The sequence below is a fragment of the Arabidopsis lyrata genome (genome assembly GCF_000004255.2).
Source record: "Arabidopsis lyrata subsp. lyrata unplaced genomic scaffold ARALYscaffold_3, whole genome shotgun sequence".
Lineage (NCBI taxonomy): Eukaryota > Viridiplantae > Streptophyta > Magnoliopsida > Brassicales > Brassicaceae > Arabidopsis > Arabidopsis lyrata.
This window is the reverse complement of record NW_003302553.1, coordinates 19,469,486-19,484,797: the sequence shown is the minus strand read 5'-3', so window position 1 is coordinate 19,484,797 and position 15,312 is coordinate 19,469,486. Positions and strand designations below refer to the sequence as shown.

Here is a 15,312-nt window from a genome sequence, read left to right as displayed (position 1 = left end):
TAGCGAGGGGGAGGGGAAAAGGGCTGGGGATGATGGGATATTGGAAAGGGCCCATACTTGTCTAGCAGGTGGACACTCAAAGATCAAATGATTAATCGTTTCTTCTTCTGCTCCGCATCTGGGACATCCTTTATCTCTACCAATATGGCGAAAAAATAGTCGTTGGCACGAGGCCAAACATCCTGTCACACACTGCCACACGAAATGTTTTAATTTCCGCGTAGTTTTTAATTTCCATGCTTGCGCCTTTAGTGCATTAACACTTGGTCCCTGAGAAGGGTGGTCGCAGGCAGGACGAGAAATAGTTCTCGCGGCTTCATATCCAGACTTAACTGTATAATTGCCAGACTTTGTTAGAGTCCAACAATATCCATCACTCGAGACTTTTAAGCTCGGTTTGATCCCTAGTATAAGGGTAATTTCTTCCGGTGGGAACAATTCCCGAAGATGGTCCACCTTCCACTTTTTAGTTCCGAAGTCGATCAAAGTGTTGACGCAGGCCAGTGGATCTCTCTCCGAGGTAAGGCCCTTGGGTGGGCGAGCTGGGGAATCCGGGATCCACGGATCGGTCCAAATATAAGTTCTGAAGCCCGAACCTATAGTCTTACGAATCCCCTTTTTTAGAACATCTTTGGCGGCCAACATACTTCTCCAACCATAGGATGGTCGGTTAGAGACAGTGATCTCTAAGGGACTGCAGTAACGAAAGTAGCGTCCTTTAAGGACCCGGCTAAGAAGGGAGTCCGGGAACCTAAGTAGTCTCCATAATTGCTTCGCTAACAAAGCGAGATTGAAATCTTCCAATGTCCTGAATCCTAGCCCTCCGTCTGATAAAGGTGTACAGATTTGATCCCAGGCTATCCAATGGATACCCCTACTCTCAGCTTTATTACTCCACCAGAAATTGGCAATAGCACTAGAAAGTTTGGAGGAGATTGCTTTTGGTAACAAGAAACACGACATAACATATGTCGGAAGAGCCTGAGCTTGTGATTTAATGAGGACTTCTTTTCCACCTTTCGAGAGGAATTTTGTTGACCACGAATTCACTCTCGTTTGTAATCTATCTCTCACAAACGCAAAGACTTGGGCTTTTGAGCCATGAATCTTCTCAGGAAGGCCTAGATAGGTTCCCATCCCTCCTTCCCGGGAAATCCCCAGAATAGTTTTGATTTCTTGTCGTACCGGTAATGAGACATCATTACCAAACATAATGGATGATTTGGACAAGTTAATTTCTTGTCCTGAAGCCCCGCCATAGGAGCGGATAATGTCAATAACTTCCTTGCTTTGTTGAGCATTGGCCTGACAGAAGAAGAGGCTATCATCAGCGAACAGAAGGTGAGAAACGCGTGGGCTCGCATGTGAGATTCTAAGGCCCTGGACTTTGCCTTCCTCCTCCGCTTTTCTGATCTGAGCTATAAGTGCTTCCGTACATAATATAAACAAGTACGGAGAAATAGGATCCCCTTGTCGGATACCGCGCTTTGGTCTAATGCGGCCTTTTGGATCGCCATTTATCAAAATGCGATATGAAACTGAGGTGATACATTGCATAATCCAGCTAACCCATCTTTGATCGAAACCCATTTTTTCCATTAAAGCTCGAAGAAATCCCCATTCCACTCTATCGTAGGCCTTACTCATATCGGTTTTTAGCGCCATAAATTTTTTCCGGTTTGCCGGATTAGAGCGGAGTGCGTGAAAGTTTTCTTGTGCGATCAAGATATTATCAGTAATTAGTCGTCCTGCTACGAAGGCAGATTGGGTCTCGGATATTAAATCCGGAAGAAATTTTTTAAGGCGAAAACTTAGAATTTTTGAGATAACCTTATAGCTTACATTACATAAGCTAATAGGCCGGAATCCAGACATTTCGCGCGGCCTTTCTCCTTTTGGTATAAGACAAATATTAGTCTCATTCAGCTTTCCATCGAAGATCCCGGAACTGAGAAAATTCTTTACCATTTTGGTAAGATCGCCTTTTCTTATTTCCCAAAACTTCTGAAAAAATAGTGCAGTCATCCCATCCGGTCCCGGCACCTTAGTCGGGTTTAGGGAGAATAAGGCACGCTTAAATTCCTCTTCGGTAACCTCCTTGACCAAGGACTCATTCATTGCTGAAGAGACAGAGGGAGAAATATCCCTAAGGGCCATGGAAGGATCTATCGGGTTTGAGGTTGTAAAAAGTTTCTCGAAATAATCCACTGCAACTCTCTCGATCCCTTCTTTGTTATCCACCCACACCCCGTTGTTATCTAGAATGCCGAGAATCTTGTTTTTTGCCCTCCTCTGCTTTGTCAGAGCATGAAAATATTTTGTGTTTTTATCACCTAGTGCTAGCCAATTTTGGCGGCTTTTTTGATACCAAAATATCTCTTCTTCTGTATATGCATCTCCCAATTGCTTCTTCAGATCTCGAAGAGCCTCCACGGATGCGTTGTCATCCGCATAATTTTCCTCAATCTTATCATGGAGTTCCTTGATAAGTATCTCCGAATTTGTACGGGTTGATTTCTTCCATATGGAGATTACTCGTTTACAATTCTGGATTTTTTTCATGATAGGCCGGTCCTCTCTTAAACCTTCCCCACTCCAGCCTTCTATCACTGCTTCGTTTAGTCCGGGTTTTCCAATCCATCTTTTATCGAATTAGAAGCATTGAAGATTGTTTTTCTTTGTAGGAAGGTGAGCAATAATCATTAACCATATGCCTTCCCAAATTGTGTTTGTTATTCTTGGTAGACATGTCAATTAGGGCCAAAGCCCGCGGGCTGGCACGGCCCAGCCCTGAAAAACAGCGGGCCCGGGCTTAAAAATATATGTCCAGAAAAAAATCGGGCCTTTCGGCCTAAGCCCGTTGGGCTAAAGGGCTTTTAGGGTTAGTCCGGCCGGGCTCGGGCCGGCCCGAAAAGCCCTTAAAAAGAGATTTTAATTTTTTAAAAAAAATATTATTGTTTAAAGATTTTTTTAATAGAGTTAAAAACTCTAACCCTAATTTTTTAATTGTGTCTTAGTATAAGAGTTATGATTTTATATTTTATTTAGTGTGGGTTTAAACAATTTATTTGGATTATTTATTTGATTTTAAACTTTTTTAAAACTAGATTGACTTTAGTGGGTTATTTAAGTTTCGTTTGACTCGTTTTATACATAGATTTTTTTTTTTCAAGAGATATTATAAATTAGAAGGGTTTATTTTTCTCGAAAGAAAAGCCCAAAAAAGCCCGTAAAAAACCTGTAGCCCTGTTAGGGCCGGGCCGGGCTTCAAAATATAGGTTCGGAATTTTTACGGGCCGGGCCGGGCCGGGCTCAAACATATGCGGGTTTTGCGGGCTTCGGGCCGGGCCGGACCGGGCTTCGGGCCGGGCCGGACCGGGCTAGCCCGATTGACATGTTTGTTGAGTCTCCGACCAAAACCCAGAAAATCAATTCAGTATCCAATCAAATTCAAGAAATTAAATTGAGAAAATCGAAAAAGAAACAACAAAATCAAGCAACCAATTTGAAATCAACACCCAAATATAAACTTGAAGCCCATAAACCGATGTGAAAACAACACCTAAAAATTTGTATCCTTTAGCAAAAATCGGTTAAGAACTCAATTTGAAATCAAACCCAGCAATTTTGGTGTTATTAGAAAAGATATAAAGCTATGAATTCGGAAAAAAAAAATTAAATCTTGTTATGAATAGTTATCAACCGAAAGCAAAACACATAAATCATTGCTATTGAAATTGATTTGAAGAACTTGACGATTTGAAATCGGAAAAAACAAAGGCATAAGACCAACCGGTCAATTCTCTCTATTTTTAGTCAAATCTCTTTCTTTTCCAGATTTTTTTTTTAAATTATAAATTAAATAATAAAATAATTTTAATAAAACGAAATATAAATATAAATGACTTTTTATTCAAATAAAATTAAAATTATTGTCACGTCATTTAAAATTAATGATATATTCTAATTGTAAGGGTAAAATTGGAATTTTATTTTTGTTATGAAACCGTAAGTATGAAAATAACAACATTTTATTTTTATATGTATTAAATCGTATATTTTAATTATTATGTGTTTTTTCTTCCAACAAAAAAAATTTGAGTATTAAACGTCCAAATAAAAAATAAACCATAATGTTTTGGGTTTTTTCCCTATTACTATGTTTCTCTGAAATTTGTTGACATAGGAATGAATAATGATGAACGATTTCGTTTATATAAAAATATTAAAGTTATTGTGTATGCTGTATATGCATGATGAAAGTGAATTCTACATAAATTATTTTATATAAAATATATTTAAAAACTATGTGCATCAAATTTTTTTCTTTTGTAGGCAAATTTATTTTTGAGGATTTACATCGAAATTTAAATTGATTTGATTTGTTTTTCTTGTCACAAAACAACATCATTTATTGATTAAACGTTAAATATATTTATATATACAACATTTAATACAACAAATTTATGTTTGACAATTTATGTCGACCAAAAATAAATTTACATTAATTTTATTTGATTTTTTTTTTTACAAAACAACAACATTAAAACTTTTGAAATTTAATTACTTTAAAATTCTTTTATAAATAACTAAACTAACAACATATAATTTTAATAGAGTTTTCAATCTCTGAAAATTGTAAATTCTCTAACTCCTATAAGGTAACTATATGGTCGTAATGTGAAAGGTTTTGAGAACTATGCCGTTGACGGCTCAGTCTCGGGCCGCATGTGAAAGGTTTCTAGTGTTAGACATATTGCAAAGTTTAACGTTTTACAAGTTGCTTTGTTGTCTTTCGGCTTCTGTAACTCAAAAGGAAGAACTTCAAAATTGTAATCACTTCATCCAACTCTGTTAGCTTTGGTGTTAGCGTCAAGTCGATGGACTGAAAATGTGTTTTTCATATATGCTTCTATGTTTTTATCTTTTTTGCCATAGGACATTGCGTAGGCCTATGATCTTTGATTGTATTCCTAAACTTTTTTCATTTTATGAAATATTTACCTTCTTAACAAATAAAAAAGCTAACTATATGTATTGAAGGTGTTCTTATCCTTTCTATTTTCAAATAATAACTAATAAGTTACAAATATTTTTCCTAGTTTCACAAAGGAAATTATAGAAAAGTAATATAATTAAATGTTATTGGTTATGTACTAATAGTCTTCACTTGGACTTAAGTAAAAATTAAAGCACAATTATGTGTTCCCTGTTTTTTTTTTTTTTTTTTTGGGACTAAATCACATATCATAACATCAAATGAATCATACTTTAAATGTTTTTTTTGGATAAAAAAAAATACTTCAAATGTTCATATGAAAGAATGAGAGTACCAAATTATCGTGAACGCATATGTTTTTGTTGTTGTTGTTGTTTCCTAAGAGCAGTAAAGTGAGCAACAATCTGATCATAGTCGGGAAGCTTAGGATGAACATGCATAGCTTTCTTCAAACTTTTTTCGCCTTCTTCGCTTTCCTTTTGATCCGGAAACATTGTAAACACGTTGTACACTATATGGTAACATTTACCACACTCTTTCTTTTGACGACTTCTCTTTCCCTTGTAGTAGTACCTCCAACATTCCATGTCTTTCGCGATTGGACTGCTTGATGATGATGATGATGATCTTGATTTTCTCCTTGACCTCTTTCTCTCTTTTTTCTCTTCTTCAGTCTCTATGAATCTGAATACACTCTGATCTTTTTCCACCACTTCTTCCTCTATGCAATCATCCTCATCACTTAATGCTTTACTACGACTTTGTTGCGCTTGTTTTTCCTCTGTATCCGCATCCGTGAGAGTAAACTTATACACTTCTGTTTCGCTATCAGCCTTTTGTGATGCACACGGCTGAGCAGAATCGGTACCCATGACTTCTTTCTCTTCTTCTACATACTCGCTTTCTTTTACCTACACACACTCACACCAAAGAAATACCATATCACATACTCACATCACATTAAGAAGCTTATAAGATTGATTTTTATAATGATGCAAAGAGTAACCTGTTTGTGAAATTCTGGAGTATATTCGAGCGCCAAAACTTCTAAACGAAGATTGTACTCTTCCGCTATTTCACCTAATAGTTTGGACTTGGCATCATCCGATACTGTGATTATGGAGAGTTTCTCTATAACCTACATTTGAATGTATGCATATATGCTATGTTAGATTTAGAGGTCAAAGATGTACTCTTGCTTGAACCTTAAGCAAGACTAAACAAAGTTTGAAGTTGATTGAATCATAAGAAACAAAACTCTAAATAAAACAAAACCAAGAAATGAAGACGAAAGAGATGTGCACACACGAACCTGAGGGTTGACACGATTACAAGGCAGGAGATTAAGAGCCGTGTCCACAAAGTGTTTCCCATAACGATCACCAAAAAGAATCCTCAAGGCTCGTAGCTCAGGCAAGTCTCCACATCTAGCAGAGGCAAAGACAAGTGTTGAAACAGCTTCGTTGATGCCATTAGGAAGGTCTCTATGTCTTCGAATGTAAGAGAGGTTGAAGAGGATAATGTCGGAGAAGTGAAGCAACAAGTGGTAGAGAGACATTAAGCTCTCATCAAGGAAGAGTTGTTGAGCACGATGAAGAGCACGGTCTCGTTCACCAATACGTAGTAACTGAGCTATATCGTTTCGTAAATGTGAAGAAATGGCGTATTTCTTGTTCTTGAGTAGCTTTAGACGACATTGAAGCTGTTTCACTACACTCTTACACTTGGAGGTTTTTCTCCATCCGAACAAAAAACAAAACATTGTTCTATTGGTTTGTATCTGAAACTTCAAAGATTAAGAATTGCTCATAATGAGTGAAAACAGAGGATTCGAGAGTTTGTAGGAGAAAGTGGGGTTTGATGATTGTGGGGAAGTGGGCAAACTCGCGGTTAGTATATTTTATTTTATCAGAAGATATTTGTTTTTTATTTTTTTTAATCGGCAATATGTATTATTTATTAAGACCCAAAACATGGGTAGTACAAGTGGTTTTCCAAAGCCCAACAACTTGGACTTTAACATTTTGAAAATTAAAGCCCAACATATATTATCAGAAAAAGATACATTTGCAATATTAAAAGCCCAAGATTAAGACACGTGTGGGACGCGTGTAATGCATCTTATTGGACGAAAAAACAACACCGATTGAATCTCCAAAGCTTCACCGTATGTGGTCTTCCGCTGTAATACCCTGGTTTCAGGAATATGGTGGTGCATGCGGAGAGGTTTAAAAGAATTAATTTGGCCGGGGAGTTAAGGGATAGGGTCTCGGTTGTCGCAGATCTGGCTTATTCCGGGAGATAAGCTCCGGGATCGGTGAGTTGATGCCTCAGTTGGCGACGGGAACTGCTAACTCCAGTCAAGAGCTTCATGTCATCTTCTTCACAGCAAAGGAGTAGATCTTGTTAGCATCGGGTGTGGTAGGCTAGATCTGTTGTTTCCGATGTACCGCCCGTTTGTCAGAGTTCTTTTCCGGTGTTTTTTCCGATTTGGGCCTGACCTGCTTTTGTAACCGTTGTTTCTGTCTGTGCCAAAAGCCCAAAGCCCATTTGGGAAGAATAAAAATTTAATTTAAAAAAAAAAAAAAAAAGAATTAATTTGGCCACCTATGTCACCAAAGTGCATTTATCTTTCGGTCAACTGTCCTGAGAGAAATCCACAGTTAAGCGTGCTTGGACTGAAATAGTTTCAGGATAGGTGACCTTCGGGGAAGTGATTGTCGGAACCGTCTGAGTGAGGACAAAACATAGGGAAAGATCATGTGGTGATTTGTAGGGTCGGTAAACAAGTCTTTAAAGCCTCCCGGACGAAGCGGACCGGCCGTCGGACAGGGGTGGGCCCATGGGCCCGAAAGAGGACGTGGGGCCCACTGGTAGGGACGGTCGGGGCGTTACATCCGCCGCAAACTCTGTCCAAACCATCACCGCCATCACCACCGGAGCTGACCACCGAATAGATCTAGGTTTCATTGACGAGGATTTCCAACGAATTCAGCTACTTTCTCCAGAAATTCACTCGAAAGATCCTTCTATAATTTTCACAGCCTCACATCAAATTGGATCCGTCTTGAGAAATAAAAGACTTTTTCAGATCATCTCAACCCAAACTCAAAGAAAAAAGCTCCATCCAAGACCTAAATTGAGGTCTACTTCGCATAACAACGAAGATATTACTCTAACTTTTGAGAAGAGTCAAGTGGGCGGTTGAATATGATAAAACCAATCGACAACAAACGGGATTTTACTGAAGATCATGTAGAAAGATGAGAAATCATACAAAGCATAATTCAAACTTAGCCGAAAACTGAACTAGGCTAAGCCAAAAATTATTAAAATCCGACTAAGCGAAAGGAGAGATCCGACCAGAGTCGGGAGCTATATATTGAACAAAATAAACGGCTAACACTAGAAGTTGATTCCAGTTAACCGGAAATCTCTTTCTCTCTCTGAAAGATAATAGTGTGATAAGAGAGAGTCTTTCTCAAAAGATATAAAGTTATATAGGAAAAAAGATTGCCAGCTACTTGAAGTATAGCATAACACATGCGTAGCCATGCAATCCATATACGTCAGATAGTTTAGTATCATTTAGTTTACTTGACATGTGTAGCCATGTGTTCTGCTATATTTTAGGTAGCTGATAATCTTTTTTTCAATTATATTTAATTACTTGACATATCTTTTTATCAAAGATATTAAAAGAAAATTACTATAACATTGCGTTGGTTTTTTTTTGTTTTTGTCATCCGAAGTTAAATAAATAGCGCTCAAAAGAGCCATTATTGTGGAATGTTGTTTACATAAGTGATATGTAGCGGATCTGTACGAACTTTTCGTGCCAGATTATCCGCTTTTACATTTGCACAACGAGAAATTAAAGATAGAGAGAAGTTGGAAAACTCTTCCTTGTCGCTCTGAAATTCCTCCAAATACACTGAGAATGCCGGCCATTCGGTTGGGGAAGACACCATCTTCACCAGATCAGAACAGTCTGTATAGAACGCGACATCTAGGTTGTCTGCACCAATCATACACTTCATCGCCCAGAGGAGGGCCTCGACTTATGTATGTAGTGGAGATAGACTCCTACGGAGGTTGGCAGCTCCCATAGTTGGTGGCGCGTCATTTGGTGATGTACAAAACCACCCTAAACCTAAAACTTATCAATGTCTTTGTCAACATTGCGTTGGTTTCTTTCCTGAAAATTTGGCATTTGCGTTTAGATTGAAACCATCAAAATTATATTAAAAAAAGGGAAATATTACAAAGTAGACAAAAAAACACATGAATTAAGGAAGTAACCATGCGTCAGAAACTTTTGGTAACTAACTCTTTTTCTTGTGGGGTAGGGGTAGGATAAATACGAAATTATCCTTGTAAGTTATAGTAATTACAAGAACTTTGTCGCTGGATATAAAAAAAGAAGACAGTTTCGTGATATTTTTGAAAATAGCATGTAACATTTAAATTTCGCATGTTATATTTAACTAAAAGACATTATATTTTAAAAAACATAGTGAATTTTTAAGAAAAAACATTGTTACGTAGTGTTATTTTAAGAAAAAACATTGACATGGAAAATTTAATCTGAATAGTAACTTTTTAAAAAGAAATCACATGTAATCTTTAAAAAAATCGTGTATTACTAAAAAATAATCATCTTTTTAAAAAAGAAATCACATGTGATCTTAATAAAACACGCGTTTTATTACAAAATAACATGATAAATACAGATATTCACATGTGATCTTAATAAAACACGTGTATTATTACAAAATAACATGATAAAGACAGATTTTACACTGAATATAATGTTTTTTTCGATAAATACTATGTGTTCTTTATAAATAACATGTAGTACGAGAAAAATACATGATAAAAATAGATATATTATGCTATCACATGTAATTCGGAAAAAAGCGTGTTACAAAGGACATATACGTAATTACACAGCCATTCCGACATATTATAGACATGATACTGTAGCTCATGGTTAGTTTGTGAATTCTTTTTGAATTCAAGGTTAGTTTCTATAAATTCTCTTAAAAAAATGGCGCATGTAACTTTTAATATATTAATTGATTCAAGAAAACATTGATTTTTTCACCCAAATTTGACTGAGATGATATTTAACATAGTTATTTAGAAACTTAATAAATCTCATTGGCTTTCAATGGAACCAAAAAAAAAAAAAAAACAAGAACTCAATATACCAAGCTTCCTTCACTAACACACATCTAGAGAGACAAAAGCAAGAGAGGTAAAGAAAAAGAGAGCTCTTTAATGTTCAAAGTTGGGGTAAAGGAGGAGCCTCGCCAAATTTAAGAATGTAAGCAGCTTGGTGAATTGGTCTCAGCTGCAATATAATCTGAGCATCAAGATACGCTTCGCAGCAGAAGCACCATACCGACAAGTCACTGTTCTTCCACAGACAGATATCAGCATCAGTCGCCGTTAAAATAACAAGAATGAACGAGCATATGTAATGAAAAAATGTACCTATAGCTGAGTGCAAGGCAGTGACCAGTTTGTTGATGATGCATCAACATATGCCTGTTCACGAAACGGCTGCATAGAACCTCTTTACAACAAAGGCATAACCAGTTCTCTACCGGGTTTTGGCACCTTATATCATACACATTAGAAAGAAAGATGATTGAATTAACACAACGATGATCTCAAAATCAATATACTGCCAACACAACAATGAAAACAGCTTTGATGCACAGTGCTCGAGATTGTTTCCTTAGATTTCAGAATCACTAAACACTTCCTACAGTACAAGTGGACATTGTATTGAAGCAAGATAAATATGGTATCATCGGTATGACGATGAATGTCTTTTAACCAACCTATTGCCAAGGTTTGATCCTACTCAATCATATAGAAAGAACATCCCCTACTCAGTTGTATAGAATGACGATGAACCAATTCTTACATTCTAGCCTCGACTGCAGAGGGACAAGGCCGAACTGATTCTAAGTTTAGTAAACACAATAATGATATCAAAATCAATATACTGCAAACAAAGAATCACAAGAGCTTTGGTGCAGCGCTTGAGTTCGTTCCTTAGAATTCAGAATTACTTAACACACTGCTATGTGGCACGAGTATCTAATTCTATCTTCAACTTCAACAAAAATCACAAAGGAGAAGAGCCAAATTCATACATTTTCAGCCTAGTACTTGTTCATGCTACAATTAAAATGAATCAATCTAAAACAATGATGTCAAAACCAACAAAACAATCACAGGCTCGAGCTTTGGAGCCAATACTTGAGATTGTTTTTTTAAAATTCATAATCACTAAACAACAATCACAAAGCAGAAGAGTCAAATCATCTACTCCAAAAAAAAAGAGACCTAGAAATCAAAATTACCTTGAACAAGGAGTATCAGGAGTTTGTAAGTGAAGTAAATCGGGAGAGAGAATGTTCAAGTGATCGCAAGATGTACGAGCTTCGACCCAACCCGACCCGGCTCCGAGTATCCAGTCTTGTGTTTCATCTGCAACTTCTTCCTGAGAAAAAGTTTTGGTTTAGAAAATAGTGACAGAGATGAGAGACGATATCGGAAAAGAGAGGACGGTTTTTAGGTTACCGGCGGAGAAGAGGAGGAGGACGTTGCTTTGTCCGCCATGGATTGAAAGCGTCGCCGAGAACCCTAAACGCAGCGTTTAGTAAAAAAAACTGAATGATCTGTGGTTGCGTTTTGACTTTTTTGACTAGCTATTATTACTTTTATTCCTTACTTTTATACAAGTAGTGGAGATTTAAGAAAAAGTGTATTAAAAAGACTACTAATACAAGTAGTGGCTTTGTTGGTGGTCAGCTTATCCTCTGTGAGTTGTTGTTGGGTGTCCGAGATCTGTCGATCTGGCGGGTGCTCGTTTCTGGTAAGATTGGGCGAGGTTTTTCGCGAATCAATGGCCATGGTTTCGTCCGTTTCTCTTGTCCGGTAAGCCAGCCTGCTAGTTCCGTGGGTTAGATAGAATCGTTTTAGGTTGTTTCTTTTAGGTCTTGTTGTGGTATGTGAGGCTTGAATTGATGGAGGTGGCTCTGTTTGTGGTTTTTGAAATTGGATCTTTGCTCTACCTCTCCTTCGAGTCCTCTTGCTGGTCAGGGGTTGCGATTTGCTCTAGGTTCGTTCTTGGTGTGAGCCATTTTGATGGTATTTTGTTGCTGAGTCACCTACTAGCCTCTCTTTGAGTTTCCTTTGGAAGTTTTGGAGTTAGGTTCTAGTCGAAGCAGTGGATTCGTTCTCTAGTTCTTCTCTTGCGAGGACGTCGTCAGTTTTTTGTCTGTAGGTGGCTGAAGCTGTTTCGACGAGTGTCCGCGTGTAAGAATTGTTGAGCTTTCGTGGTTTGTCTCCAGTCGATTTCAAGGTTTTGCCTTCACCCTAGTGTTTCTTGCTCTCTCTGATTGGCTGGTGAGGTGTGTTGGTGGTTGTATTTGTGTCTCTGGTCGCGTTAGATTCTTGCTTTCCTCCCTGCCAGTTTGCTTCTGGTTTGTCTTCGGTGTGAGGTATATCCGGTCTTATTGGTGCTTCTGGCGTTTACAGGTTCTATAGGGAAGCTTTGTGAGTGTCTCTCGTGCCTTTGTTCAATTATAGTGCTTAGACTAGATTTGAACCCGCGGTACACCGCGGGGTTATAATTATTTTTTAAAAAATCTAAATATAATTATTTTTGTTTATTAATAGAGAGTATACTATAATATTTCGACCTATTTTATAAATGTACCATCTATATGTCTATATTAATAGTTTTGAGTATATTAATTGTGTTTTAGGTTTAAATGGTATATCTATATATACACTTAAACGACATTTGGTTTTCTTCTTCTTCTTGCCTCAGTTTAGGAGAAAGATTTTTCTTGCGGTACACCGCGGAGCCATTATTTTTAAAAAAAAAATTTCCTTCCTTAAACTTCCAAATCTAGATTTTACCCCGCGGTACACCGCGGGTCGATTTTTTTATAACTAAAAAATTATTTTGCAAAATTTTTAAGTTGTATTTGTTTTGTTAATATTGTTTATTTTGTTTAGTGTTTCTGATTTTATAATTAAATTTTGATTTTTAATTCTAGGATTTCATCCATAGTATATTGTTTAATATTAATATTGATCTAAACCCGTTGCACCATATAACCCCGTCCCGTAAAATTAAACATCATTTGTTATTTTTTTAATAATATTTTTATCCACTACGGGTCGCAGGTTCATGCGGATAAGCCCGTAGAGAGTTGCGGGTTTGCGGGTCGACCCGCCAAAAGAGAAGCTATCTTTTGAAACCCTTTGTTTTGTTTAGAGTTTTAAGAAAATATCCCTAAAAAATAATTTTCATTATATAAAAAAAAAAGAAGTAGAAGAAATTGTAGTATCAACATTCCCGATTTTTACATCACTCGTTACAATTATTTTATTTTTTTTGCAGATAAAAATCAGAAGTTAACTAAGTCGAGATTTTTAAAAAGATTGAGTAGAGATTTTTGGTAAATTGTTGAGAACATATTTGATTTCAAAATCTTTACTTAAATAAAATAAATCTAAATAATTAATGCTAATGGCATGTCATTGTAAATACTTCTCAACTTCAGGATTTATTTGCTAATTGTGATCCAAAAATGTATATATAGATTGCTCTTTCTCCATGACGTTTGTTTCCTCTTTAAATTTTTGTTTCTATGTTTGGTTTTAATCAGTTTCCCTGTACTTTAGGGCTTTGTTTCCCTCTTTTGGGCAAATGTTTCTGGGGACATTCATGTCGTCTGCCGGCTTATGTATTCCATCTTGTAACTCTCTTGGTTTATTAATAAAACTTCAGACGAAAAAAAAAAAAGACTACTAATAATAATTCATGTTTTTTGACAAATTACTAACAAATTCACGTTTTCAAAATAAAAAATCTAGGGATTTGAGAACCAACTAATTTTTATCCACTCAATTTTAGTGAGTTTATAAAAAAAAATCAATTACCGGATTGGACTTTATTCCGACATAAATTATCGGATCCGGTTCTTTTGTCCATACTTGATGATTTAGGTATTTTTTTTATACCAAAATATCTTTTTTTTTTACCCTTACACCCAGTGACGAGAAGCTTTGATGACATTTCGATTTAGACTCTGAGTTCTCTGTGACAACGTGTCAACAACGATTTGTGGAGATGATGGTGACGATGATGAACTTCGGAGAACGAAATTGTGAAAACGATGACAAATCCGGTGATCGAGATGGTGGTGACGATGAGGAGACGACACGCAGAAGTCGATACTGGAAATTAGATGGTTGGGATGAAGAGATCCGGTGACAATGTTTAGTTATAACTAAACAAATTATATATAGCCAAAATGAGTTTGGTTTATAATAAGTAATATAGCAAAATGAGTTTGTAAAATAACGAATAGTAACCATAATTTAATTAATGTACATTAAAATAAATATATTAAAAAAATGAATTACTTAAAAAATTGATTTTGTCAAAATATCTTTAAGATATTATGGAAAGGATTAGTTATGGTTAAGATATTATGTTAAGATTTTTTGGTAATTAATATCTTTGATTTAAAATTTTGAAATTAAATAATTAATGCCAATGACATTTTTTGTAAATACTTAGCAACTCTATGATTTATTTGCTAAGTGTACTCCAAAAATGTATATATAGATATATACCCTATTTAATAAGTGATTAATGATTTAAATTTAATAAAAAAGAGCTTTAAGTTAAGGGTAAATTAGGAAATTCTGTATAAAAGTCACATTGAAAATGTAGAATGACACTCTTTGTGAAACAAAAATCAAACCCTAAAATGACACTCTTTGTGAAACCGAGGGAGTAAGTTTTTTTTTGAGTATCAACAAAAAAAATTGACTAGTATCGGTTTTCCAAACCATTGTTTCGTATATTACATTTTTAAACGTTAATTTGAATGGGAAAAACCTAAAATTTGTTTTCTATGAATTTTTAGGCATAGTGTTACAGCGGATCTTCGAAAAAAATCATATGGGATCGAAACTCATCTCCTAAGTTTATAAAGTTGGCTGATTGAAGTTCTAGCACACTAAGCAATAAACGACATAGGTTTGTTTAAACGGAATGTCGTCTTAGTCATCGATTTTAAACGATTAACTAATATTGGTTGTTTGACAAAAAAAAAAAAAAAAAAAAAAAAACTAATATTGGTTAAGTAATGTTGGTTTCGATTCAAAACATAATTTTAAAGCTTTGATGAATTCCTATTGAAAAACCACTGACCTTTTGTATAAGTAGGAAAAAGCATGGTGCGAAAATGTGAGGTTGAAATTGAAAT

The 15,312-nt window shown here is 36.0% G+C and overlaps 2 protein-coding genes across 2 annotated transcripts; both read right to left on the bottom strand.

Annotated features, from left to right (window-relative positions):
- Window positions 1-4,680: 4,680 nt before the first annotated feature.
- Window positions 4,681-6,818, bottom strand: LOC9322007 (IST1-like protein). The gene is made up of 3 exons (XM_021031169.1): window positions 6,312-6,818; window positions 6,006-6,137; window positions 4,681-5,910 (listed from the first exon to the last, which is right to left on the bottom strand). Exons 1-3 carry the CDS (start codon window positions 6,759-6,761, stop codon window positions 5,338-5,340), a joined length of 1,155 nt encoding a protein of 384 aa, XP_020886828.1. The 5' UTR covers window positions 6,762-6,818; the 3' UTR covers window positions 4,681-5,337.
- A 3,306-nt stretch (window positions 6,819-10,124) lies between these two features.
- On the bottom strand, window positions 10,125-11,757 carry LOC110229944 (histone deacetylase 6). The gene is made up of 4 exons (XM_021031174.1): window positions 11,600-11,757; window positions 11,380-11,519; window positions 10,499-10,624; window positions 10,125-10,416 (listed from the first exon to the last, which is right to left on the bottom strand). The coding sequence occupies exons 1-4, from the start codon at window positions 11,636-11,638 to the stop codon at window positions 10,287-10,289; spliced, it is 435 nt and encodes a 144-aa protein (XP_020886833.1). The 5' UTR covers window positions 11,639-11,757; the 3' UTR covers window positions 10,125-10,286.
- Window positions 11,758-15,312: the final 3,555 nt, after the last annotated feature.

What these genes read in the sequence shown, in the direction of transcription:
- LOC9322007 (XM_021031169.1), bottom strand. Translation starts at nt 6,761, where the DNA reads ATGTTTTGTTTTTTGTTCGGATGGAGAAAAACCTCCAAGTGTAAGAGT. An exon ending in GTAATCGTGTCAACCCTCAG is followed by an intron (nt 6,138 to 6,311) that starts GTTCGTGTGTGC and finishes ATTCAAATGTAG; the next exon opens with GTTATAGAGAAACTCTCCAT. An exon ending in CTCCAGAATTTCACAAACAG is followed by an intron (nt 5,911 to 6,005) that starts GTTACTCTTTGC and finishes GAGTGTGTGTAG; the next exon opens with GTAAAAGAAAGCGAGTATGT.
- LOC110229944 (XM_021031174.1), bottom strand. Translation starts at nt 11,638, where the DNA reads ATGGCGGACAAAGCAACGTCCTCCTCCTCTTCTCCGCCG. An exon ending in CCTCCTCCTCTTCTCCGCCG is followed by an intron (nt 11,520 to 11,599) that starts GTAACCTAAAAA and finishes ACTTTTTCTCAG; the next exon opens with GAAGAAGTTGCAGATGAAAC. An exon ending in TGCCTTGCACTCAGCTATAG is followed by an intron (nt 10,417 to 10,498) that starts GTACATTTTTTC and finishes GTGGAAGAACAG; the next exon opens with TGACTTGTCGGTATGGTGCT.